The 26,612-nt window shown below is 36.0% G+C and overlaps 10 protein-coding genes across 10 annotated transcripts; 5 read left to right on the forward strand and 5 right to left on the reverse strand.

Annotated features, from left to right (window-relative positions):
• Positions 1-282: 282 nt before the first annotated feature.
• Positions 283-2,112, forward strand: L201_006205 (uncharacterized protein; the record flags this gene model as incomplete). The annotated part of the gene is made up of 2 exons (XM_066221927.1): positions 283-805; positions 923-2,112. 2 exons carry the CDS (start codon positions 283-285, stop codon positions 2,110-2,112), a joined length of 1,713 nt encoding a protein of 570 aa, XP_066078024.1.
• Positions 2,113-2,528: 416 nt separating this feature from the next.
• Positions 2,529-3,254, reverse strand: L201_006206 (uncharacterized protein; the record flags this gene model as incomplete). Its single annotated transcript, XM_066221928.1, has 1 exon — positions 2,529-3,254. One exon carries the CDS (start codon positions 3,252-3,254, stop codon positions 2,529-2,531), a length of 726 nt encoding a protein of 241 aa, XP_066078025.1.
• Positions 3,255-3,932: 678 nt separating this feature from the next.
• On the forward strand, positions 3,933-4,825 carry L201_006207 (uncharacterized protein; the record flags this gene model as incomplete). The annotated part of the gene is made up of 5 exons (XM_066221929.1): positions 3,933-4,010; positions 4,073-4,243; positions 4,303-4,318; positions 4,383-4,746; positions 4,804-4,825. 5 exons carry the CDS (start codon positions 3,933-3,935, stop codon positions 4,823-4,825), a joined length of 651 nt encoding a protein of 216 aa, XP_066078026.1.
• Positions 4,826-6,230: 1,405 nt separating this feature from the next.
• L201_006208 (uncharacterized protein) lies at positions 6,231-6,785 on the forward strand (the record flags this gene model as incomplete). The annotated part of the gene is made up of 1 exon (XM_066221930.1): positions 6,231-6,785. One exon carries the CDS (start codon positions 6,231-6,233, stop codon positions 6,783-6,785), a length of 555 nt encoding a protein of 184 aa, XP_066078027.1.
• Positions 6,786-6,946: 161 nt separating this feature from the next.
• Positions 6,947-12,242, reverse strand: L201_006209 (uncharacterized protein; the record flags this gene model as incomplete). Its single annotated transcript, XM_066221931.1, has 21 exons — positions 6,947-7,215; positions 7,284-7,553; positions 7,630-7,792; positions 7,860-7,984; positions 8,052-8,189; positions 8,251-8,314; positions 8,385-8,482; positions 8,552-8,675; positions 8,744-8,877; positions 8,941-9,104; positions 9,165-9,221; positions 9,283-9,441; positions 9,509-9,947; positions 10,006-10,482; positions 10,536-10,628; positions 10,682-10,816; positions 10,894-11,439; positions 11,533-11,613; positions 11,669-11,750; positions 11,815-11,985; positions 12,054-12,242. The coding sequence occupies 21 exons, from the start codon at positions 12,240-12,242 to the stop codon at positions 6,947-6,949; spliced, it is 3,978 nt and encodes a 1,325-aa protein (XP_066078028.1).
• A 372-nt stretch (positions 12,243-12,614) lies between these two features.
• L201_006210 (6,7-dimethyl-8-ribityllumazine synthase) lies at positions 12,615-13,465 on the forward strand (the record flags this gene model as incomplete). Its single annotated transcript, XM_066221932.1, has 3 exons — positions 12,615-12,832; positions 12,946-13,319; positions 13,389-13,465. The coding sequence occupies 3 exons, from the start codon at positions 12,615-12,617 to the stop codon at positions 13,463-13,465; spliced, it is 669 nt and encodes a 222-aa protein (XP_066078029.1).
• Positions 13,466-13,656: 191 nt separating this feature from the next.
• On the reverse strand, positions 13,657-14,481 carry L201_006211 (uncharacterized protein; the record flags this gene model as incomplete). The annotated part of the gene is made up of 4 exons (XM_066221933.1): positions 13,657-13,974; positions 14,085-14,150; positions 14,298-14,354; positions 14,419-14,481. 4 exons carry the CDS (start codon positions 14,479-14,481, stop codon positions 13,657-13,659), a joined length of 504 nt encoding a protein of 167 aa, XP_066078030.1.
• Positions 14,482-14,964: 483 nt separating this feature from the next.
• Positions 14,965-16,829, forward strand: L201_006212 (uncharacterized protein; the record flags this gene model as incomplete). The annotated part of the gene is made up of 9 exons (XM_066221934.1): positions 14,965-15,044; positions 15,135-15,238; positions 15,340-15,362; positions 15,495-15,716; positions 15,820-15,868; positions 16,003-16,084; positions 16,293-16,414; positions 16,585-16,665; positions 16,765-16,829. The coding sequence occupies 9 exons, from the start codon at positions 14,965-14,967 to the stop codon at positions 16,827-16,829; spliced, it is 828 nt and encodes a 275-aa protein (XP_066078031.1).
• Positions 16,830-17,319: 490 nt separating this feature from the next.
• L201_006213 (uncharacterized protein) lies at positions 17,320-18,531 on the reverse strand (the record flags this gene model as incomplete). Its single annotated transcript, XM_066221935.1, has 6 exons — positions 17,320-17,409; positions 17,487-17,577; positions 17,719-17,948; positions 18,237-18,311; positions 18,381-18,395; positions 18,529-18,531. 6 exons carry the CDS (start codon positions 18,529-18,531, stop codon positions 17,320-17,322), a joined length of 504 nt encoding a protein of 167 aa, XP_066078032.1.
• A 1,720-nt stretch (positions 18,532-20,251) lies between these two features.
• Positions 20,252-26,111, reverse strand: L201_006214 (uncharacterized protein; the record flags this gene model as incomplete). The annotated part of the gene is made up of 10 exons (XM_066221936.1): positions 20,252-21,645; positions 21,701-21,829; positions 21,915-22,673; positions 22,887-23,370; positions 23,429-23,898; positions 23,954-24,371; positions 24,422-24,558; positions 24,627-24,719; positions 24,779-24,929; positions 24,996-26,111. 10 exons carry the CDS (start codon positions 26,109-26,111, stop codon positions 20,252-20,254), a joined length of 5,151 nt encoding a protein of 1,716 aa, XP_066078033.1.
• Positions 26,112-26,612: the final 501 nt, after the last annotated feature.

Below are 26,612 nucleotides of genomic sequence, written 5' to 3' on the forward strand. Positions count from 1 at the left end.
TTGTAATCATTCCACTTTCGATACATCCTTTTTGATTTCGTTATTTGCCTTTGGTTCCTGTTTTGTTTGACTCATTTTTTGACTATATCCGTCATCGCTTGAAACCTACGACAAATCTCAGTCTACCCTTCGACTCGCTTCAACAATCAACGTAATCTTGTATCTTGTCGATTCTATATATCGACTGGAGACTAAAACATTGAAATGTCAACATAAATTCTTTCAAAGCAATATTTTAAATCCTATATTCGACATTATTTGCCACTTGACAAAACAAAAACAATGTCAAATAACCCATCACCAGCTTTAGGTAATTCATCACCTTTACCTTCTCTAAATCGTAAATTATCTACCAATGAAGTATTAACTAGTAATAACAATGTTGGAAGTTCAGTTAGTAATCTAGATTTAAGTTTACCTACAGCATTATCATATTTAATTCAACATTTAATTCAACCTTTATCAATACATTATTCACATTTAATTTTATTATCTTTAAGAGATGATTTGATTGAAAGATTAACTTTGGTGTACTCAAATACATGGGAAGGTTCACATCCACAATTAGGTTCTGGATTTAGATCTTTAATTTGTAATAAACATTTAGGTTTACCTAAACCATTAAAACAAAGTTCAAAAAAAATTGGTATAGATGAAGATTTATGGAAAAATTCTATATCATCAAAAAAACAAAATGGTAGAGGTGAAGAATGGCAATGTTGGTGTGATCCTGGTCAAGTAACTTGGCGATGGGGTGGGTGGGAATGGGAAGATATAGGTTATGAACCTACAAAGGTTATAAAGGGTGAGTACATAGTTGCGCTTTAAATCGTATTACTTAAAGGATATGATACATGATGGAGAGCAAATTAGTATTTCATACTAAGTATATCTTAACTTTTGTATTTTGTACTCATTATAGAACCCTTTCAAATCATTTGGCAATCATCTTCATCCCTCTCACCACCTATTTCAACAGCAATACCCAATGCACCCACACATACGCCCGCAAGAACCTCTCACGCTATACCTATCAAAGCACCCACACCGATGGGTCCACCCACACCCGGTCCAGGTCCAGTCGCTGCCGCTCCAGCATTATACGCCATCCCTCCTACACCTTCACATCGACCTAATCAAGTTTTGAATGAAAATGAAGATCTGTTACCTGCGTTTTCCAATCTAGGTCTAGGTCGTCCCTCAGGATCACTAGGCGGAAACAGAAGCAATATACCATCAGGATGGACAAGCTCAACAGGGTCAAGAGAGACTAGTTACGGCGATGTATCGTTCGAACATCAGTCTTCGGATGATGACGAACATGAACGCGATAGATCAAAAGCACCTTCAAGATCATCATCACATCGTGGATCGGAATCGACTTCATCAATTACATCATCTGTTTCAGATAGTAACTCTGGTCATACTCAGTTACTCGCACCTTCTTCGAGACCCAATTCAGCCGATCCGTTCTCCATTCCTCCTCTTTCCTCTTTAACAATCAAAGATAAAGAAAATCGATCTAGGAAAATCACTCCACCTACTTCCAATCAAATGAGAGGTAGAACGCCATCACCAAATACACAATCTAATAAAGATAATTCCTCCATCACACCACAAACTGATAATACATTAACACCATCAACAACCGTAAATCAACAGACACCTACTGTGACACCATATGACGGGGGTAACGTAACTGTTTTGGGCGGTGGAGTCAAACTAGGTGGTTTATCAAATTCTGCAAACTCATCAAGACCTTCATCAGTAATGTCACATCATGGTAGATCAAGATCTCCATCCGTATCGATCACTTCTCGAGCATTAAATACAGTTACAGGTCCAGACGGTCTCCCTACAACCACCTCATCCAGAAAACAAAGAACAAGAAGGAGAATTATGCCTACTTATCTAGGTCATCTAAATCAGCCTGGTGTAGGTGGTCCTATCTTAGGTGTTTTCGGTCAATTTCAAGGTACCACAAACCCTTCAACTTCAACACCAAGTAAAACTGGTGGTACTTCAGTTGGTGTAGGTGTATCTCCACCTCCAATCAACGTTGTAGGTGGTAGATCAGTTAGTTTACCTACAACAATGCCCAGAATGGGTTAATACCTTTCAGACTTCTTTTTTCGCATATTCGTTTTTGTGTTCTCCTCTTTGTGAAACATTCACACATCTCTTAAACTTCGTTTTTGATCATTCCGTTACTGTTTAACATACTTCAGCTTCAAAACCCTTTCGGATTTCGTTTTCGTTTTCGCTTTCGTCTTTTTTCAAAAAAAATCTTGTTTCTTCCTGAAGTATCCCATCACTCTGTTAATTTATTTTCTTTCACATCAAACTTCGTTTTCGATCTTCTTATTTTCATAACAAATTAAATCAAGTAGAGGAAATCTATAAAATGCATCTGAATTCATATTAAACATGATTTACAAGATTTATTCGCATGTCGTACTATATGCATTGAAGGATACATATCCATTGAAAATGTCCTTGGGAATCGTGTTTGAATTGTAATTGACTTCTCACTTTCTAGGTTTAAACCCGTATAATATAGCTTGATTATCATCTAAACCTAAACCTGTAGGATCATCCGGTAATTCATTATCACTCTCATCTTTTTTATCTTCTTCTTCTTCTTCTTCTTCTTCTCCAGTAGCATTATTTGATTTTTCCTTAATATTTATCGATTGTTGATCAGACAACTTGTGTAATTCACTTTGCCAAAATTCCTTATCATCGATATCTTCAGGTTGTATCTCAATCTCTTCTTCATCCTTTCCTTTCCTATTTCTAGCTACTTTAAGTGTAACATCATCCGGGACTTTTGTATCACCGATTGGATGATAATCTAAACGATCTAATCTATATTGCAATTTATCTATTTTCTCCCTATATACTCTATTCAATTTTCTTTCTTCATTTAAATCATTTTCAACTTTTTCTAATCTATTTATAAAACTTATAGCTAATCCAAGTAAGAAAGTTTCAGGATTCAAATTACAATTATTCTGATTTCGATTTTGATTTTGGGTTGTCGTCGATTTTGATTCATTTGTATTAGTTGAGTGGTTCGATGAACCTTCATTAGATGATTGAGAAGAATTTGATGGAACACCTAATTGTATACCGAAATTTGTACCTGAAGGTATTGAACAATCTAAAGATAATGATTGAATATTAAGTTGTAATTTTATACCTTGATCAGTGTTTGAGCTGGGTTTAGCTGTTAATGGAGGATCAGAAGACATTTCACTTGGAACGATCGATCTGTAGAATTGATAGATATCTTTGATCTATCAAGGTGATACATACCGAATGAACAGTTTGAACAGCGCAAGTGGTTGTACATTGAGATAACAACGCTCGAGCCGTTTAAGCTTAAATAATCGTTATCAAATGATGCATGGAATGGAAGCGGTGATTTCCGCTTGAAATGGGCTAGTACTAGTAGTACTGAGTTATAGTGCGACACCAACTTACTCTTTAGACTTTCTTTTCCTTCATTGTTATCAAGCTCATTACTCGTACAGTACGTACTATCAGAAAGTGATATGCTCAGGTGTATCGAAGCAGTAGTACGTTCTCAAAACAACAATAATGAAAAGCTTTTTTCTATCACTTTGGGCAGCACCAAGTTCACGTGTTCCAACAGAATGATCAATCAAGGGTTAGCACAGCTTGGTATAATACAATTTAATTGACTTGGCCGTTTTCTTATTGTTCTTTGACCATCATATCTTCCAAGATTCATTTACGTTATGTCTGTAACAATCGAATTGATAGAAAACCTCCCTGTAACTGAGACAAAAGTAGAGTTTAGAGGGAATGATTTCATACGGGAAACTGTTATTCCACCGTTTCCTCTTTTCGCAACGCCACCCATCAAGTCATCAGTAGTCACCTACGCACGTCATGAGCAGTTCACGATGTATAATCTACTACATCTCTTCAGTTCACCTCTAATGCTCCTGGAGTTTAGAGATCATATGGATGACGGTACAGACGTAAGTACATGAGTTTCTTCCTAGTAGCTCAGAGTAACTCATATTTGGGGATAACCCTTTAGGTTGTTATCACTCGAACCGATCTTGCTAAAGCTTGGTTAGCAGCGGTAGACTATATTAGGTTTCATGCTGGGCTGCAAAATTGGCTTGTCAAAAGAAAGAAATTGGATTATGATTTCCAAGGTGAAGATGTTGAGAGTATAATTGATGATTTGAGTATGGTATTGGATGTAGTAAGTTTATCAATGTACTCTTATGAATGATAGAATGACTGACAGACAATAAAACACAGTTCAGATATTTATTCTGTGAGTGGTTATTTGTTGTCATAAGCTGAGCTCTTTACGCTAAATCTGATATCTCCTGATGTAGTCGAGCTGGACCGAGCTTTGGCTTTATTAAGGCAATGTGAAGCGAAGCACTATGTTCCTCTTGCGTGGTATAAACCTTCAGTTGCATACGATGTTAGAGGTCTTTATGATTATCCTTTTGCCCTGAAACCTGATACACCAATCAGTCGATTGACACCTGTTTTCATTCATGCCGCCAAATATGCTCTCATGATTGCTTATGATAGAATGTATCGTGAAGATTTCGAAACAATCGCCTACAAGACAGGTTTTACTTGGATAAATCCTTGTAAAGTACACGGTTTGACACCTGTCAAAACTGAAGGTGACGGCATTAGAGCTTATGGTCAAGATGGTCCACCTGCTGATCGTCCCGTATTCTCCAGGTAAGTGTATTCGAATTCTTAGCTATCTTAGAAGCTGAATTGTATTCCCACGAATAGACAATGTCAACCTCATTTATAGCCATAGCATCAGATTTACATTACCTATCATTCTCCAGCATCTAGACTGTATCTGCGTATATCCCACAAAAATTATTGTAATATTCTCCCAAGATTACGTATCTATTGTATAATATGCCTAATGAATGGTTTATAATTGAATTAGATAACAGATAAAAGGGGTGAGATGATACTGATAGAATCAACGATATCACTTCATTACCTTTCAATACCATATATGATGATACTGAGTAGCCGGAAACGATTTTACGTACGCACTAAGGGACTTTGATAAAATTCCACTTAGACTACAACCTCGGCGAGCTACTGGATATCACTTTCTCGTACTGTACTATTACATATATTCTTGTAACACATTATACTGTACAAGCTTATATAGACTTATAAATACATATAGACGTATATGCATACTCGTCATCAGTAATACAACAGATACCCTACCCAACATCATCTTGAACCTGGATAAGTGGCATTGATTCATGTTCAACTTGAACTGGGGGTGGAAGGGCGCAATCATCTTAACCTTATCTGAGACAGCAAGTACGACTACATGTAAGAGTCGAATCATCCTTTTGACCAAAGGGAATTAAACTCGTTTGATGGTAGTTCGGAAGTTGTTACATCTATCGATGGCATTGATTCATATCTTTCATTCTGTCTACTTGATTTATCAATCCTTGTTTTCGTTTTGTTTCTCTTTCTTCAACGTCTCCGTTTCATCGTTAGTGAGTGAGGCTGCTGGACATATTCGATTGATTGAGCTGCGACGTACTCTGCCTTCCATCGCAGTATGTAATGCTCCTGCTGACGTTATCATCACTTACTTCCTCGATTATGTGGGTGCCGTAGGGTAAACAACTATCATACTGTACCGTATCTGAACAGTCGATATGTCATTGGTATCTACCTCATCACACAATGAACATCCTCCATCTAAATTTGATATCACTCTTAACATCCAATTCCCAAATGCACTTTCTCCTCACAGTTCAGCTCAAGATATAACGGCGCAATCAGTTGGTGTTCTGTATCGTGGTTTGCAATAAGTTGGTCCATCTTGGTGATCTGCTCAAGAGCTTCTTTCTTGATTTTGGCCATTTCCACTGCAAGGTTTTCCTTTGATCGAATGTTTTCATATTGGAAGCTGCTGAAGGTGACATTGAGGGCATCTATCTCATAGCGAAAACTTTGTAGTTTAGCTGCTGTGAGATTGTGGTTATAGTTGTCATTTTGCTCTTGAAGCCTTTTTACTTGATTGAAAAGTTGATTGAATGTATCACGAATAAGTTCTCTCGGAGAAGATCGAAGAGGCAAAGGATGATTTGAATCGTTACCAATCATCAATCAAAACAAGCGTTGATCAAGGTAAAGAGAATATCGAAATGATGTGCACAAACCGGTACGAAATGATGGACGTAATTGGTAAGACGCAAAAGCAAATACTAGTAGAATCATCTGAAGAAGCTATAGAAAAACTCCGAGAAGCCGAAAACAAAGCTATCGAAAATATAGAAGCAGGAAGCTCACCACTCAATTTGATTTTCTTGATTGAAAGAGGTCTATCGGAAGAACCTGATAAAGAAGAGACTGCCAAAGTAATTAGACTACTAGAAGAAATCTGTATATCCCCTGATATAGGAGGTGGTGTACTGGATGAGTCTGGGAATAGTCAAGAAGGAAAGAAAGATGCGATTGCGCCAAAACCCGAATATGATGATGGATGGGGAGAAGGAAGATCAGAAGGAGACGAAACCCAATCAAAACAGGAAAATAATGGCAGAAAGATCGAATCTCAATCTCGACCTCTTGGTGGGTGGAGAGAAAGAGAACGAAAGAAGCAAGAAGAAGCAGAGCGTATGAGAAGCGAAAATGGCAAAAAAGTAGGAAAAGACAGAAATTGTATCAAACCAGTTAAGATGAATTTCAACGATTATCTTCATAATAATCAAGCAAAAAAGTGATTTTGTGGAAAGGTAACATTTTTCATTATAATCTTTATGTGTAATTTAGATTTAAGTACATGATTCCAGTAGCTACATTTTTGTACGAATTAAGTATCTTTTGCAGCAGAATATGCAAGAACATTTTATGTAAAAGGTTTACCACAACAACTAATAACTTATTAAGATATCAGAATACCTAAACCTTTCCAACTTTTAACCTCAGGTTTAACCAGATTAAAAGCTTTTTCTAATCCTAAACCAGATTCTAAGCCTGTACCGCCAGATTCAATTAATTGATTTAAGATTTCTTGTCTATTTTCCCATGATTCATCAATTGATTTATCTAACTTTAATCTGAATTTCATCATATATTCTTGTAAAGATTTAGATAATTCTACATGATCTGATGTGGCTAGTATTAAATGTCGTAAAAGTGCGATTGCTTCGGCTATAATCAAAATCAGTATTTATAAAGCTCAGCTCAACTCCAATAATCGAAAATGAGTTCCAACTTACAGGATTTTTCATCGACTCTAATTAATAATTTACTTAAACTATTAATTAAATATTCATATTCATCAATTGTACCTTTTCTACCTGTTGCTTTCTTTTTTTGTTTTTTACTTCTTCCTGTCATACCTGTCATTCCAGTTAATTTTGTTGCTTGTGAAAATACTGTTGTAGGTGCAACTGTATATCTTGTAAATCCTGTTACAGCTGTTGTAGCATTTGTAACTACATCTACACCTTCTATAGCTGGTTCTGTATCTACAATATAGAATGATTCTATATAATGATCATCGAAGAAAACGAGTTTAGCGCTTAACACTCATAGACACAATTAACATATGATCAAACTCACCCGGATCATTCTCCCTTATTTTCTTCAATTCTTTCAACCTATTCACTTCTTTATCTAATTGACCTTCCATCTCTTCAAACGTTTCCGTCAAAGCTTCATGTGCTTCTTCAAGTCCGGGATGTATCATTGATTCAACCAAATCGTTTCTATCATGTAGTGATGTCTAAACGCAAAGATCAGTTCTTCTGAACAATCACCAATGGAAGTGATAAAAACACGATATGACATACCAATCTATAAGCCTCACTGAAATCTGCTCCTCTACACAAAACATCAACGGCACTATCAACATCTTGAGCATATTCGATGAATATCTGAGATGCCTCCAAATGTCGTCCACGAGAAGAAAGGTGATCTATAATATGATGTGACACATTGATGAGCTAACAAACTATATTATCATGATGGCTTATCTAGCTTACCTGTTACTCTTGCACATATCTGTATGGTATCATCCTTTGAAACGTCCAATGTCTTAGCTAATGTGAATAGCTCCCTCCATGCATGTGCTTTCTCGTAAGCCTTTAATGCTTTTTGATCTTTCTTTGCAAGGATATACGCTATTTCGTACAATCAGTAAGTCTATATCTCATTGTGATCCCTTCAAGATTTAACACTTACAAATAGCGGCATCGGTAAAGTCTCTTCTATCGTAAAGATAATCACCATACAAGTCGTGTACAACCTGAGATGAAATGGACAAGCATCAGCAATCACATCATCATTGCATATGTACCCTAACGCATCCAACTAACCTGGAGGTGCTGAGGCTCATCGTTATATAGTTTGAAAGCTTCATCATACAACTCGTATCGCGATAAATAAGATGACGCTTCCTCGAATCGTTCTGGACCTGTCGAATTGACAAATCCATCCGTCAATCGCTGATGTTCATTTACATTGTCACTCGAAGATTGCTTACCTGATTGTTTAAGATTCCTTAAAGCACTTTCTCTTCTAGCTAAATGATCATCAATTCTGAATCTTTGATCCCATTTATCTAATGCTCTTAATTCACGTAAGAATGGTAAATATTCTTTTGGATCCTATCAAACAACCAAATCGTTAGTCCAGCAATAGGAGTTCAGCGGAAGGATCGTGAGATATGACTTACTTTTTGAGAGTATTGAGCAATCATTAAAACTAATTGGAAATCGTACATTCCCAAAGCGACGTCATATAATTTATTCACATCAGAAAGGAAAATAATGTATTTGATGGCATCTTCAACGATTTCAGGATGATCAGCTAAAAGAGTATAATGATCAGCTTAACTATCATCGAGATCGGGGGAATATGAAGCTGACATACCTTGAAGTGTTAACAATACTTTCAAACCAGATTCATAATCTGCTGGTTGTTTGCAAACATGAGTAGTCAAAATAGTTTCGATGTATTGCTCAACGCCACGAGCTTCAAGAATCGTTCGAAGTGAATCGCAAAGTGAGTCGACTTTATCAACAGGTTTGGATGAGCTAAGTGGAATTATCAGCTATCGCGAATTCACACTAACGAGAAAATCTGTTATAGCTTACGATGCAGATGGTTCTTGAGCATGATCAGCATAAAGCACTAAGGCGGAATCGGCAGAGCTATATAGCCAAAGTATATCAGTTTAGTTGTTTCAAATGGAAAAAGTACGGGCTAACTTACTTTAACGAAGAAACGAATAAATTCAAATAATCCACTTCGGGAACTTGTTCTACGAAATCCTTGAGGTTCTTCATGAATTGTACCGGATCAAGATCATACAAGACATTCAAGTCTAATCGATGTTTTCGACATTGTAAGAAAGCATTTCGATAATTTCCACTACCAGCGAGATCCCAGCATCAGCTCAAGCTCCGGAACAACCAAGGTATAACGAAAGAGCACATACGATAAAACATCTTGTTTAACAACAGCTAAGACCAAAGCTCTTGGATAAACAGTTTCCAAATTACCTCTAGGCATTTGCAATACTAAACTCATTGAACTTTCACAAGCTGTAACAATTAATGAGCCTCTTTCTACTCTTCTTTCATCCCATGAAGTTTCATTAGGTGATAGATCTGCGCCATCAGCTAATCTCTTCAAAGTTGGTAAAGGTGCATAATGTGAAGTTTGTGACGTTGTTGTATATATTAAGAAATCTGGTGTAAGTGTATATGAAGTAACATTTGATGCTATTGCTGTGGACATATTCGAAGAAGGTGATAGAGAAGTTAAATGTAATTTAGCATTTGGTGACAAAGCAAATATGAGATCTGATGAAGCTGAATATGTTAATGCGGTTGGGTGTGGTCCTAGGGTGATATCTACGGATTCGTCGCTTGCAACTGTCATGTGGAGTTAGTGTTACACATTCCTACGTTGAGAAGAGGAAACAGCGCTTACCACTAGTCAATTGACCTTCAGCAGACAAAGCAAGCAATCCCCCTTCTCCAGCCCATAGCAATCTTTCAACATCCCCTTCTAGATCTATAACTTCAGGTTGATCCTTTTCATCAATTACATCTATTTTACAAGCTGATGATCCATCTTTTTCGATCCACGATAAGACTGCAACTTTACCATTAGGTCCAATAGCAAGTTGTTTTACAAGTCTTTTACCTTCTGCTTTTATCGTGGATGAATATCTTAATTTTGGTTCAGCTACTTTACCTCCACCTCTTAGTCTACTTCCAGATTTTGGATCAGGTAATCGTGTACTCAAGTCCCACACTTGGACTAAACCATCCGAAAAAAGAAGAGCTAAAGAATCGGTTATATCTGATAAACTGACGTGTACTGGCACAGAAGGGAGATCAAGATGGTATGAGGACATTGGAGGTGGTGTGTTTTGGGTTCTGAAGGGCGTTATAAGGAGTTTTTCTGTATCGAAATTAGCACTCGAAGCTGATCGTACAACGCGTATTAATACTCACGACCATCAACGACTGCTACGGAAGCTGTATCTTGCGGCATAGGTAATCTGGCAGTGTATGTATCCCAAACAAACGTTCTAGCTTGGACGAAGTCTGAATTGAAATACATCAGCATCGCACCATGAGTTTGTATGAGCCGCACTTACTTTCACCAAATAGGTAAATGGATAACGGGTCCTCGGGATGCCATTTGAAACCTTTAAATCTTGGTGTAGCCGGATCATGAGAGAACAATTCTTGTTTGAGGTAATAATGGTAATTCTTCATGGACCAGAGTTGAACTATGGTTGTCAAATGTCAGATTAGCTGAAACAATACTTCTATGTACAAAATTGAACAAGCTAAGAAAGACACTCACCGACATCTTGATCTTGTCTTTGAATCCAAATAGCTAAAACTTCAGAATCACTATTCCATTGAATTTGATTTACTTTATCATTTTCCCAAGTTTGTTTATTTTCTCTTAGTTCAAATCCACCATGTCTTAAACCATTTCTTTCCAACATTGCTATATCCCATTTACCTTGTCTACCTTCACCACCACCTTTATAACCATATCTTATTAAAGTAGAAATTAAATTTCCTGAAGGTCTCCAACTTATTGAAGGTTCTAATCCAGGTAAATTTTCTGATGTTGATGATAATTTTGGAATAAATCCTGTATTTGGATCTCTTGAATAAATTCTAATTTGTCTTCTACACTTTTCAGGGGTATTAGGATAATAATCTAAAGATGAAATTGCAAAATAAGATGCATCACCTCGGAAAGTTATTATAGGTAAACCTGAATCTGTAGGATGTGATAATGATTCTTCAATATTTATAGGTTGTTTAGCAGCTGATTTTCCTAATGATCCGTGAAATTGTGTTTGCTTAGATCCCCATCCAACGTTGATGAATTTGTCTAATGGATTTCGATTTGTCAGCTTATTGTAATTGAAAGAAAGAAAAGCAGAGTGATATAGGTAAGAGAGAAGAAAAACCAATTCAAACCCACCTTCACCAAAATCATCCGATCGCAAAGGTTCTTCATGTATAACATCGAAATGTCTAGTCATGCATACCAAGTTGTTCTCCCCTTATAAGTCAAATATCAGCTAAGAATACCACATGCTGAGCAGGGAGCAGCTCACCAGTCACAAGTACGATCTGTTCATCATCCGGAGCCCAAGCAGCTGCTTTTATACCACTATCTACTGATCCTACCACTTCGACCTGATCGTCGTTGGTTATTAGATCAGTCACATTCCGCACTAAATTCATATGGTAGCCAACTTACAGGTGCGACACCACCATCAGATCCTTCCAAAGCTAACGTAGCTATATCACCACCAGCTAAGAGTATTACTAAACTTCTATCATCAGGTAAATAATGTAAATTCAATGTTTCGCCTAAATGATCTGGTTTAGGAAAAGGTGCTAAAACTGGTGAAGTGAATGATGCTATAACCTATTTCAAGCGAAAATGATCAGATTTTTTCATGATTATGAATTCATCTATTATGCCGAATAACTTACCTCAGGTTCAGAGTTATCAGAAGTTATTTGTAGTATATCAATTTCTATACCTTCATCTTCACTAAATCTTTCTAAAGCGACGAAAATTGTACCATCTTCAGGATTTATAGTTATATTTCCAGCTTTACTTGATGAACCAAATTGTTCCAAAGATGATATTTGTACTCCTAATGGTGTAAGTGACCTCATTCTGTACACTCGGTAGTATTTCTGTTTTTATCGATGTTTGATCGATGTTTGCAGAAGAGAAATCAATCAGATTAAGCAAATAATCAAGATCATTATTGTAAAGGCAGCAAACAGAATTTTGAACATTTCATCTTGAATTTGTCATTTATTTTTACTTTGTTTGCGGTGATCGCCGCTTTCAAGCTGGCCCGATAATATTAATATATAATAATACGTAATTAAACGGTTATTCGGTATGAGTACTACGGTGAGTCATCACATCATATCATTTCCTATCTACATGCAATCAATTATGCTTTATCATTCTTTCTCCTTCTTTAGCTTTGATAAATATTGGTAACAAAGAAAACAAATAGAGCCAACCAGAACAAAATGTCAGACCCAACTATAAAAGGACTTCCACCTCCCCCAACCAAATATGATGGATCAGATTTCAGAATTGCTATTGTACATGCAAGATGGAATGATTCAATCATTAAAGCACTTTTGGAAGGTACCATAAACAAGTTGAAAGAACAAGGCGTAAAACAAGAGAATATCGTTGTTAAGAGTGTTCCAGGATCTTACGAATTACCTTTTGCTACTAAGCAGTGAGTGAATATAATTCTAATCCGTCACGTATCCAGACTCAATCTTTATGCCTCATACCTCATACCCAAGATCAATCACTAACGCATCTGTCTTTTTATCATACCCTTACCAGACTCATCGAAGCAGGCAAAATTCAATCAGCAAATGCAGCACCATCCATGATTGCATCATCAACAACAAACTTATTATCTCTTATAGATAACACTACCACTACTTCTTCTCAATCACAATCAGAAAAACCAGCAACTGCTACTACTACCAATGGACCTTCTACAAAACCATTTGATGCAATAATCTCAATTGGATGTTTAATCAAAGGATCGACAATGCATTTCGAATACATTTGTGATGCTGTAACACATGGTTTAATGAAAATTCAATTGGAAACTGGTACACCAGTTATTTTTGGTGTTTTAACTGCTTTAACTGATGATCAAGCTTTAGAAAGAGCTGGTATCGGAAGAGGTGAAAAAGGTAAAGGTCATAGTGAGTTGTAGTTTTCTTTCTCATGACTGCTAAATAAAACGCTGAATATTTGTTCTTCCCTCTCTTTAGACCACGGTGAAGATTGGGGTTTGGCTGCTGTTGAACTTGCTGCTCAAAATAGAGATTGGGCAAAAGGTGTACTTTAGACAGGGAAAGGGGAATGTCAAAGCAGTAACAAATGGACAACAAAGATGTCAACTTAAAAATCAAATCATGGATGAATAGAGAGACATATGCAGTATATGTGAAGAAGCGAAACAACCAGATTTACGCTTGGTATCTGAGCAATCTCGTTATTACATTTCCTCTTTGCATGTGCATGTCCAGTTATCATTATTTAAGCTCTTTGTATCTTACTTTTAACTTCAGCCACACTAACAGCCTGGTTAGAATCATCATCGTAATCATCCCATCTATCTTCATTTTCTTTTTGTAATTCATTCCAATCAATTTCAAATTCTTTTTTTCCAGTTTCAGTTTTAGCTTTCCATAAACCATTTAAAGGATGAAATTCAACAAATTCTAATCCTCTACAATCTAAACATATTAAAGGTTCTAAAGAGGCAGTTTCAGATTTATAACTTAATGGTAAGATTGATTTTGATTTTGATTTTGGTGAAGGGTTAGATGGAGCAAAAGAAGCTGAATGTTCTTTCTGAAAGATGTGAATTGAAGGAACGATCCTCGGTTAGTTATACGGTACGTACAGGATAGATATGTATATAAGGTGTTGTTACAAGCATAGTAAACTGGTTTCTTACTCACCTTACAGTTCCCACATCTCCAAACGAAATTAGCTGTTCCTTTTGAGCCTGAGATTTCATGTTCTTCCTATCGATCGCATCAATGGAGATACGATTAGCACGTATCGATCAGATAATAATGTATTCGTTTGTCTCCCATTCCGGTCCTCGACTCACCCCCTCACTTCAACTTGACACACCTACATGCTTGAGTCTCAAAACGATCCTAACTTACCTTCTGATTAAAGCTCACTGTCTTGGGATGTATTTCTCTACAAGACGAACATTGTACCTATACAAAGACGTCGAGAATCAGTTCTGATCGATCCAGTACATCACGAAGTAAAATCACACACAGTAAAGAAAAACTCATAATCTTCATCAGCAGGTACAACCTCTGTAATACCTTCCAATTCCATCGAAATATAAACGCATAATTTCTGTTTGCTTTTCAATCAGCTTGACAGACTTCCTGAGTCCATGTTCAATCTTTTGCTTACTTACCACCATTTTGCTAGAGCTCGCTATTGATATGTAGCTTCTCGGTTGGTCAGTGGACTGAGTTCTGTAACGATGGAAGAGAGACGATTAAGAAAGAATACAAAATCTCACCTCGATCCATTGTATACATTCATGCATAACTTTTACCTTCACCTTTGGAGCCCCGTCGAACATGAGTTCGGATCCGTTGAGAGTGACCGGCGGTCATATATACTCTATACCGAGTAACAACAATGTGTCCGGTGCGAGTAAAGATGAAGTGAACGTTGTCATTCACAATTCTACTTTCAGTCTCGTGTAACACAGAACAGAAATCAAAGAAGGGCAAGCTGTTCATGGGCTACTCTGAGAACCATTCATAAAACGACTTTACGGTTCACATTCGAAAATTCACCCTCAACATGTCTTCTCCTATGGATATACCACCTGATTTAGTTGGTCAATCAGGATTATATAATTCACCTGATCCATTACTACGTAGGTGAGTGACGGGTTTTGGCTTTCTGTTACAATGACAAAGGTCTGAAGATGTAATAGGATGACTAATCTGTCATGTTTAAAACATATTTAGATTACGTCTAGAAACACCGGAAGGTAAATCAATCAATAATCTATCAAAGTATTTTGCAGAAAAAGAAGTTTTAGTTTTATATGCTGGATCCGAATTTGGTGAGAGTGAGTTGATCTATACATATATCATAATGAAAAGGATGGTCCGTAGGGATGACTTCCTGATCCTGAGATGTAGCTAACAAAGGTTACTTTTGACTGAATAGACAATATACGTGGATTCCATAGAGTAGGTATTTGATCATTTAAAACAAGAGTAGAACAATCCAAATCTCGAATCTTATCTATACAAAATTCATGTTTCGTAAATCGAAGTGAGGACACTTACTAATGCTATCCTCTCTCATATATAACTCAACAGGACCTACAATCATTTCAACAAAAGTACAAATCTGCATCAGTAATATATATATCAACAGATGTATTAGAAAAACAATTAAAATCAATCATTCAAGGTAAAACATGGTTAAACCTAACTTTTTTTGATAATTCTGATTTCGCACCGATTGGTGAACCTGATGAAAAAGATTGGTCAGTAAATTTACAAGAAGTTAAAAGAGGTGAAGATTTTTTACAAGCTGGTGTAAGTCTAAGTATATATTTTAACAATTCTCAATGGGGGGTTTATACGTTTTGAAAAGAGGTTGACTGATATTTTTGTCGGCGGATCCATTTATACATGATAGGAAATTGAATTGGGTGTAGAGAAAATACAATTTGGTATAGAAGAAAATGGTATGTTCGTACGACAATATCCGGTATCTTACCTCATTCTTCACCTGCATGCTTCTCTCTTTTGTTTTCTCAGATAACCATTCAGATCGAGTTGATGTTCTGATTGATCACTGATGCTTTACTGAAAATCGCAGAAAACGATTATGTTAGACCATTATCACGTGCAGGTTTAACCATTTTGATGAATGTGTTTTCTACCCCAAGTATATCTATATAGTGAGTTGTTTGATAATTATAATGATTATTTCTTTTTATCCTGCTTCTTCATTTCATCTCGAGGAGAATAGGCCACGAAAAGTTTATGTACTCTACTTCAAATCAAGTACCGTTTTTAGCATAAAGCAAAGGGGGAATCACAAAACTCAAGGGAATAAAGCTAATCGTTTGAATTTTTCTATTCTACTCAACCATAAAATCTCAATAGCCATTTACCAACACATCAATTTTTAGCAAAAAATGTATCGATGAATTCATTTAAACCTGAAAATATTGATAAAAATTATCAAATTTGGAAAGGTGGTGAATCAACTTCAATCAAGATTTCAGGTAAGTTGAGACCAGACCTTTTTACCGCAAACGTGTCATCCCATATTGCATTATCATCCATCATTAAGAAAATCAAGCTTGTAGATAAAAAGGATAGGTAGAGGTGAATCGTTTAAGACAGCTGACTGACTAACTGATTGATTAATTGTTTCAACTATCCCTGTATTCAGATATAATAAATAAAATGAAATGGACTTTATTGTTATTGGTATTAGCTATTTTATATCATTTTGCAGTTAGGTTTGGTGGTGGTAAGTTTACGGATTTTATTTGCTTCTTCAATTTAGTCTTTCCACTAATTCAATTACCTGTCGTCGCTATATACTATTTTTTTCCTTCTTGTGCAAAAGAACAATACGATTTTATACCGAAAATCATGAATGGCATCAATGGTAAATTTGGCGGAAAGATATGATAATTAGTTAGTTTATCGATTATAATTTGATACATGAAATATAGATGAGATACATGTATCCCGTACGGGCTAATTGCACAGTTGTCAATTGAATTGTTGATATCAATCTATCCGATGCAGATGATCAATCTTGGAAGCATTGCATCATGATATGCTCTATATCCTCCCTTGTGACACAGGTATATCAATCTTGAAGAGCTCAACGCAAGCGAATATTCTCTGGAACACGATAAGCATATATAGCATCTCACATGACCATAAAAACCGCTGCTTCATCTCATAATTTAAATCTCACTGATTTCTGTGACTTGCAAATTGTCCCGATTACAAATATTAAGCATCTAGGATACAGTGAATGCATCTTTCGTAATTTCATCGTATAAAAATATGATATAAAGGGAGAATAAAAAGTTGAAAAAAGCGGAAATGGGATTACTGTAAATTGAAGAATTTATTAGCTTTATTCCTGTGTCCCAAGGAAGATCAAAGCTTAAACAACAACTCGACTCACCAAAGATTCCATTTGAGCAACGACTTCGTCGAGTTCTCTCTTTGATTGTTGGTATTTCTCGACTGCTTCCTGTTTTTATAGTAATAAATGGGGTAAATTAGTAAATCACGATCTGAGGCAAAAATCGAAATAGAAAAACCACTCACTCCGTGTTTTCGTTCCCAATCATCTCTCTCTTGTTGAGCGACTTGTACTTGTCGTTCGAAATGTTCAGCTTTGACGTCGACTTGTCTGAGTCTGAGGGAAGTTAATTGGAGTCAGTTCTGATCACTTGGACAAGATTCCACAAAAGGAGGAAAAGGCTCTGTTTAACTTTTCTTGCTTCCTGTTTCCAAGATTCCTTAAAAAATTCATTGAGATCATCACAACACAACTCACTTTTCAGTAGTTTCCTTTAAATCTTTTTCAGCTTTATCTAATTCTTCTTCTAATAATTGAACTTTTCTTGCTAAATTTTCACCTGTAGTTTTATGTGATTCGCCTTCTTCAGAACTTGATTTTAATTCTTTAATCTGATTTTCAGATTTTTCTAAATCTGATTCAGCTAAAGATAATTTATGTTGTAATGATGCGATTTCTTGATCACGTTCTAAGAGTGATTGATTGAGCTGTGTAGTAGGATTTATACGTTGAGGTTGAGGTAAGGTAGATTATGAGAGTGTAATGTGATGATCAATCAGTGTTGTGTAAATCAAGCGTGAGTGAAATGGGATAGCGGTTGCGGGACAAAGGTTGTATGTGTTACAAGTATGAGTGATATATTATCGTGAGAAATAACCAATAGAAGTGTATGAGCGAGATCAATTCGTCAGTCATATTATCCGACAACAGAGTATAGTCAATAGGAGAAAGCTAAAAAAAGGAATCTCTATCTATCATATACCCCTGTCACTCACCTTTTTATTTTCAGCTTCAGCAACTTCAGCTCTTTGTTCGGCAGCTTCGATCTTTTGACCGAGAATGGTGAATCGCTAAGTAGGTGAGTGTTATGGATGTTAGCTGATATCTGATAACACATATCATCATATTTGCTAACTCACTTCCTTGATTTTATCCTGTGATGATCAAAGTGGAATCATTAGCATTGCCACTTGTATACATGGTACACCTTCCAGGAAGATAGCTTTCTTCCTCCCAATGAGAAGAGTAGCAGACCGACAGATACTTTCCCAAGTAGAGGATACTTACCATTTTATTTATCTATTAATCCGGTTCGTGAGTCGCTTCGAGTGTGCGTAGGGGTATATATATTGATCTTGACTTGAGGAAAGAATACAATAACAATGAGGTGTCTATCTCTTCCTTGATGACATGTCATGATCATAATATATGATGAGCATGCTCATATGAGAGAGAGAGAGTAGTAGACAGTGGATCCAAGCGCGTCGGTAATTCGGGATCAATTGTTACACGCGTGTGAGTTTGTTGAATATCTTCTATCTCTATTTTTATACATTTTATCCCAAATTATACATTCCTATCCACAACGACATGGGACAAGGTATAAACAAAAATTTCTCTTCTTCAATTTTATTCTCTTTTCTTTCTTTTTCCTTATGGTACACCATCATAATTTAGACGAACCTATTTTTTACTTCATTGTATAAACAAAGATCAAAAAACAACAGATTCGCTAAAATACAGATGGTCAGAAAAACTTTTTTTTTTCGTAGGAACAAAAAAGGAGCGCCCCGCAGGACTGATTAATCTTTTCTTCTCAACACAAGAAAATTTAATGAATAATCTGTTGTATGGGGATTAAAATTGAAATGCTCATATCTCATTCATCCCAATATCTTCATATCTATAAGTACAAGTATACTGAAAGAATAGAATCCAATAGAAATCATGCATCTATATAACAGTCTCAATCGATCAATTAATAGAAAGAAGGACTCACGGACCAATATATCGATTCGATGGTATGTGAAATGAAGAAGAAGCTCAAGTTATCTCTCTACCTTAATTTATGGCTGTAACGTAAGATCAATAGATCCATCTATCTTTTGGATATATATATATATATATATAAATCTTTAATATACAACTCATTTCAGATCCACTCTCATTCTCATATCTTATTGCTTTCATTCTCATCCCATATAATCTAAAAGCACCATGCCACTTTTATCTTCCCACCAACCTCATTTTTGAACAATGTTGGACTATTCAAGGGATAAACTAGGTGGCTATAGAAATTCAAAAAATTTCTTATTTCGAGATTTGAAATTTTGTGAAAACTTTTGCAGAGCGTTTCTTTTTTTTAACTATTGTTACAAAAGAAGGGCTTTGAAGTTGTCCGACATTTTATTTTTTTAATACTATCTTTTGTGTATATTTATCTATTCTTGTTCGACATCTAATAGTTAATGCGGTACCACCAGGAAATGAGACTGTAAGATTTAAAGCATTTTGATATCATTCAATGCGTTTGTTCTCTTCGCAGCAAAACACCAGTCTTATCTGATTCATTATCTAGACTTTATACAAAAATATGATGATGCATAAAAAACCATAATTTGTTAAAAAAAAGAAATATCCATTTCAACAGAAACATACATAAATCGTAATATTGTAATAATAATTGATAAAGCAAGAATAAATTGAAAAAGTGTCCATTTTGAGTAAAAGTGGTAAAAGACGAAAGATAACTAAACAAAACACCAATATAAGATATATGAATATATACTACAAACGAAAGAAATAGATGATATTTAATCAAATAAGCTCATTCTTCATTTCACCCACTTATCAAACGCACCACTAGCACTATAAGCTACATCAAAAAACAACGAAAGCAGGAACTTGGAAAAGTAAGAATAGCACAAGCAACAAATAAACTTTTTGAATAATGTCCATATTTGCTTTTTTGGATATACAGATATAACCCGCCCCCATTTTTTTAAATCTTTTATCGATATTGTTGTGCGAAAGGATGTTGTTGATTATTATTACCTGCACCACCACCAGCATAATTATTATGTTCATGATTAGGTGTCCAACTTCTTTCTCTATCCATATTTATACTTCTTCTTCTTTCTTCACCAGATCCAGGACCTGGACTAGATGGTGCAGAACCTCTTGAAGATTGTCTTGAACCATTTTGTTGTTGTTGTTGTTGTTGAAATGGTGCTATAACAGGTTGTCTTCTTTCTCTTTCCCAATTATGATTATTCAGATTTTGATGATTGGATGAAGGTGAATTTAATGATGTTGATGAATTATTACCTCTAGTTTGAGATTGTTGTTGTTGTTGAATCCATGATGTAGGTCTACTCCCATTATTACCTTGGTTTCTATTTCCGATACTTGTCGTGTCAATCCTTTGAGGTTGTTCTCGTTGTTGTTGACGATTATAAGGACCAGAGGTTTGATTTTGATTTTGATTTTGATTTTGAATTTGTGATAAATCAGAAGATGAAGATTGAATTAAATTATCAGTACGATTTGAAGATATTCTTGAATCTGAAGTAGTAGTTGGAATTGATCTATTATTATTATCTTTATATTGTGATTGTGTTTGTGATTGTGATTGTGGTGGTATTTGAGTTTGTGAATTTGATGATGGTAATAATGGTAATAAATTTTGATTATTTGAAATTGGACTATATTTAGGATTATTAGTAGTTGAAGAAGAAGATGAAATTGATGGAATTGATGGTGGAGGTTGTAATCCAGAAGATAAAGCGTATCCTCTAGCTTGTTGATATTTTGTACAATGTCTATGAATTTCTTTTGGTGGTAAATCTAATTCTTTTGCAAAAATTTGATAAATATGTTCTTGAATAACGAAATTTAATTCTTGTGGAACATGATAAAATTCATCCTGATTTTCTAATAAAGATTGAATAGCTTGAATTCCAATAAAACTTTCATCTTTCATTGCATTGGTTCCTTTTGCATATAAAATTGAAGGACATATCACAGTAGCTAAATTTGCCATATCCATTCTTGATCCAGTTTCTTCATCTTTATATGAAAATGATGCTACCCATCTTAAAAAAACAAATAATACTTCCATTGTATCTCTATTATATTTAGGTAATAATACAACCAATAAATGAAGTACCCTTTTACGATCATCTGGATTTTGTAATGATGCTGCTGCACAGAATAACTTGTGTAATCTAAAAGTCAATAAAGGATCTGGCATTTCTCGTAAAAATCTCTTGAGTAAAGCAGCTAATTGAATAGCATTTTCGTCAGATAAGTTGACTTGAGTGGAATCTTTATCCAAAGCATCGCAGATTTGTTGAAGTTTTCGAATATTACCATTTTTACGGAAAATACCTTCAACAGCCATATCTACAAGGTGACGCATATTAGCAATGTAATAAGATAATTTAGCAATCTCACTTACCCATTTGACGCATGGTGGAGATGATATCTTCAATGAATTCAGGTACTCGTAATTGAGCATTTGAAGCACCAAGAGAAGAATCTGATCCAGTACGTTCAACAAGAATTTCAATTGGTACACCAAAGATACCTTGAAGACATCAAAAAAATAGAATAAAATCAGTTTCATCTTCCACTGTTTCAATTTGTTAAACACAAAGCACAAAATAACTCACCTTTCTTCTTTTGTTTATCTTTTGCAGTACCTTTGAAAATTTTATTCCACCATTGATTTTTTCTAACTTCCAATAATTCTAAAATCTCATCTAAATCAATTAAATGACCTAAACCAGATTTCATTAATTGTAATAAAGCAAAATGTTTTAAAATGACAGATTGTAATGAATTCAAATTTGATAATAATGGTGTTTGACCATTTGCATTAGCTGCTAATGATTGATTTAATAATTCTTGTAAATTTCCATTCCCTTGTGATATTCCACCCGAAATTTGTCTTGAAGTTACATCAGCTAACATTGGTATATCACCTAATGTTATGGCATCATCTTCAGGTATTATATTTGGCATATTCAGATTATCTGCTTCATCATCACCAGCATCATTTATTCCATTTTCATTTATAATCATGACTGATGTATTATTTCTTGCGAATGATGGTCTTATTACATCAATCGTAGCTGAAGGCGGTGGATCATCAGGATTAATATCTTCTATGGTATTGATCTCAGGTCCATCGTTATCGGTATTATCGTTCATTATCTCCATAGCTGAGTTTCCACCTTGTTGTGATGATTCACCAACTGCACGTGCTGATACGACCTGTCCATTAGCATCGGCCATTCTACCAGCAGGTGATTCTAATACCATTGATCGTTGAGGTAATCTGGCTGTTGAGGATAACTTTCTGTCTAGAGTGACGGATTTCATTCGTTTGACTTCATGTTCTGATCTATCCGATATACCGTGGTCTCGCACTACACGTCGACGAGGAGGATTCAGATTTGGTTCCATTAGCAATGATAACAACATGATATGGGATTAACGATAGGTATTGAAAAGCGATAGATGAGTGGATGTATCATGAAAAGAAGGATTATGAATGTTTGTTATATATGTAAACAGTTGAGGATTCGCCTCCCGGGAGGAGGGAGGTCGAATCTGAGTTAAAATCAATTAAGGTTACTTACCTGAAGGTAAATCATGATGTATTCTAAAATGTACGTATAACCTTCTTAACGCAATATGTAATAAGAAAGCATATTGTTCTAATCTCGAGACAGCTGCAAAACCTTGTATACTATTTGATGTTTTATGTGATTTACAATATATTGATGAAGGTACTTCTTCAATTCTTTGTATAGGCTCAAAGAAGAAGAAATCCACTCTAGCAGGTAATCTTTTTTGATTATTTATTTTATTAACAGGAATTACAGCATCTGTATGTGAATGAGATGATCCTTCATCTGTTGTATTGTTATCTTCTTTTGGTATAGGTTGTAAAGAAGTTTCTCCACATATTAAACAGATTACACAAGCTGAATGCCACCTGTTAAACATTCCTGATCTAACACAATCTTCTTCAATAGCTGATTTACAATGCGCACATCCTTCAGGCGGTATGAAGTTTTCATCTTGTGGTCCACGTAACGTTGTCTCACCTGTGACTTCAGGCTATACGAACCTTTGTCAGTGATACGCAAAACAGTTTAAATCACGATATACGACTCACAGCTAGACTTCGATAACCATACGCAATGTCTTTCGTACTACTTATATATCCATGCGGCTGTCTTGTCAAAGCTTCTATACTCCGTTTCAATTGTTCTTCATCACCTGCTGAAGCTGCAGTACCGCCCTGAGTCTCATCTGCCTTGATCGAAGGTCTGGGTGTAGGCTGATGATCAGGGAAATCACCTCTTTTGCTTATAGTTGGATCTCCATTATCCATAGCTAACAAATTCAATCTAGCTAAACAATTTGTCATAGCGGTTGTGTTGCCGTAATCCCTTTCCAACTTGATCGAACCGGTTAATGCTATCCTGATTAGTATTTTCAGGTAATGAGCGAGCTGGGTGATCAAGGTGAATAATTCGGAGTTATTAGGTGCTGGACCACCTGACGGCGATATTTGTGACATAGTGGAGAACAGGTTGACGAGTTTTCGACATAACTGCTTCGCTTCTCTAGCATGAGCCATTCCTATCGTTTTTTGTCAGTTGATACTCATCAGATGATTGGACAAGGAATAACTTACCTTTGGCGCCTGCTTGAGCGAACTGAGCTTCTAGATCATCTATCACGGCGAAAAGAGTTTCGACATGTAATATAAACCTTTCCGCTAACAGTATAATATCTAATAACCTCCTTTCATTTACAGCTCTTAACATATCTCCTATTAAAGCAGCTGAAGATTCTTCGTATCCAGATAGAACATGCCATATCTGTTGAACTTTCATTTCCATAGCTTCTTGTCTATCTTTTAATTCTCCAGGTGTCATTCCTGCTTCACTATTCGGACTTGCCATGGAAGGCTGTATAGTTTGCATCGATAGTGAATTCACTGGTGCACCGGGTGCTGTAGATGATGACATTTCCAGTAAAGATATTGTTGACGATACGGCTGAAGATGCAGGTGTATTGAATGTTTTTGAAGCAAGCCGCACATTCCAGAACTGTAATAGAGTTTATTAGATTGAGTCGTCTTCGTGGGATAAAAACACACCTTTGAGATCATATAACATTCCGGATGCCAACATTCATCTCTACCATTTCTGTTCATCTCTACGAATTGCTTTAAGATCGCGGTTTCACAGCCCACACATTTCACAGCAAATTGGGTTGAGTAGTGATAATGACAATCTGATTGGCGGGAGGCAAGGCACAGTCAGCTTGCATTCCGTTTTCTTGCATGGGTACGAGCCACTCACAAACTTTTCCTCCATGTTCATAGTAAGAATCATTGGGTCCAAACAGTACATCACATTCTGAACAGGTAAAGTGTTCAACGTGATATTTATTGCCTATGTATATCGTGATCTCATCAGCGGTAACCTCAACAAAAAGACGTAACACCACTCACCACATGCAGTTATATAACTAGCTCTTAACGCTTGATCACATTTCGCACATATCAAATCTAATCTAGCAAAGTAGTCCCTTTCACATAACGGATACATTCCATCTCCATCTTCTACAGGGAAGAACTTTTGTGCAACGACCTTGTTACAGTCCTACATATAGTTTTCAGTGTCAGTTATTCACATTACATAGAAAAAAGTAGGATGAGTTGAACTCACCTTGCATCTAAAACAATTCAAATGATAAACTTTGCCCATTGCTCTTACGAATTGTCCGTGCACTGTTTGACCGCATTGACCACAATACGTTGTACCGCCGCCTTCTCTTCTTGTTCTAGGTTGAGGCCAAACCAATGAAGGTTGAGCTTGACTCTGGTTTTGATCTGTATTACTTGATGAAGAAGTTGATGGTTGTTGATCATTATTACTATAAGATTTAGTATTTAGGGAATGTGATGATTGCTGTGGTGTTGTAGTTCTATCGCGTTCACGTTCTCTTGATCTATCTCTTTCCCGATCTGATGAAACTCGTAAAGGTTCTGCTGGTCTATTTATTGGACTTCTTGAAGGATGAGGTAGATGACCATGAGGAAAAGGTGGACCTAAACTTGGCGGTTGAGGTGATATATGTCCAGCACCAGATGTCGAAGAAGAAGAAGAAGAAGAAGAAGCGAAATTCCCACGATGATCTATTGGTGAATTCGATGGAGAACTTCTTTGAGAACTTGGATGTGAGTAATTTTGATGGTGCTGATGTTGATGTTGATGTTGATGTTGATGTTGATGTTGATTATGATTGTTGAAAGAAGTTGTTCTTGGATCAGGTGAAGAAGTTGATCTCAAAGGTCCATTTGAATTATTTACACCATTTGCTAAAGGTCTTAGTGCTCCTGTGATCGGTGCTGATCTTGGACCTTCTCCTTCATCATCAATATCAGTATTTGAAGTTGTTATTCTAGGTAACTTTCTTTCATTGCTCTGATTAACATATTGATGTTGTTGATTATATCCATTAGATACTTGATATTCACCATTATTGTTATTGTATCTCGATCCACTAGCAACAGTACTACTACTACTTCCTCCACCAAGTATATGATGTCTTGATGAAGATGATATAGATGTTGGTGAATTATGTATCGATGCTATAGATGTAGGTCTAGATGAAGATGAAGCTTCTGATGGATAATTAGGGTACTGATGTTGTTGATTTTGTTGATCGATTGATCTACGAGGAGTTGTTTCACCGTCTAAATGTCTACTTTGTGTTGAAGAAGATGACCATGATCCTGGAGGTGGTGGAACCATCCCTCTCTTTTGAGATGGTGATGACATTGTTGAATTGGGTTGTTCTTTATAGTTGACCTCTTTCTATACTGTTAATTGTTGATGGGGCTGAATGGATGGATGGAGTGATATTGATATAGTATGTATGATACAACGATGATCTAAATAAAATGAAATGTGTTGAATAGTGTTGTATATAGGAAAGAGAAACAGAAGAAAGAGGTTTAGGCGCGTCCGAGCTGAGCTTAATTCTAATCCTTAAAACTCAAACCCCCCCTTTTACTGTGTTGTTATAAACACTACCTTGATCTTGTGACGTGTCGGATGATATGATATATAATGTGGTAGTTGATGATATTATGATGTTACTTGATTGTTCAAACTTTTACAATAACTTGATTCTATCTGCTCTTTCATGAAAGGGCTGGTGAATAATCTCATGCAGCATAAGAGGGTGTTTGATGCATAATGAATGAATCTGTGTTCAAAAGACAAAGAACTAGTAGAGACCTAGAATTCATCCGACATGTGGGGTGGAAGACATCAGAT

This window comes from Kwoniella dendrophila, chromosome 8, assembly GCF_036810415.1.
Source record: "Kwoniella dendrophila CBS 6074 chromosome 8, complete sequence".
Classification (NCBI taxonomy): Eukaryota; Fungi; Basidiomycota; class Tremellomycetes; order Tremellales; family Cryptococcaceae; genus Kwoniella; species Kwoniella dendrophila.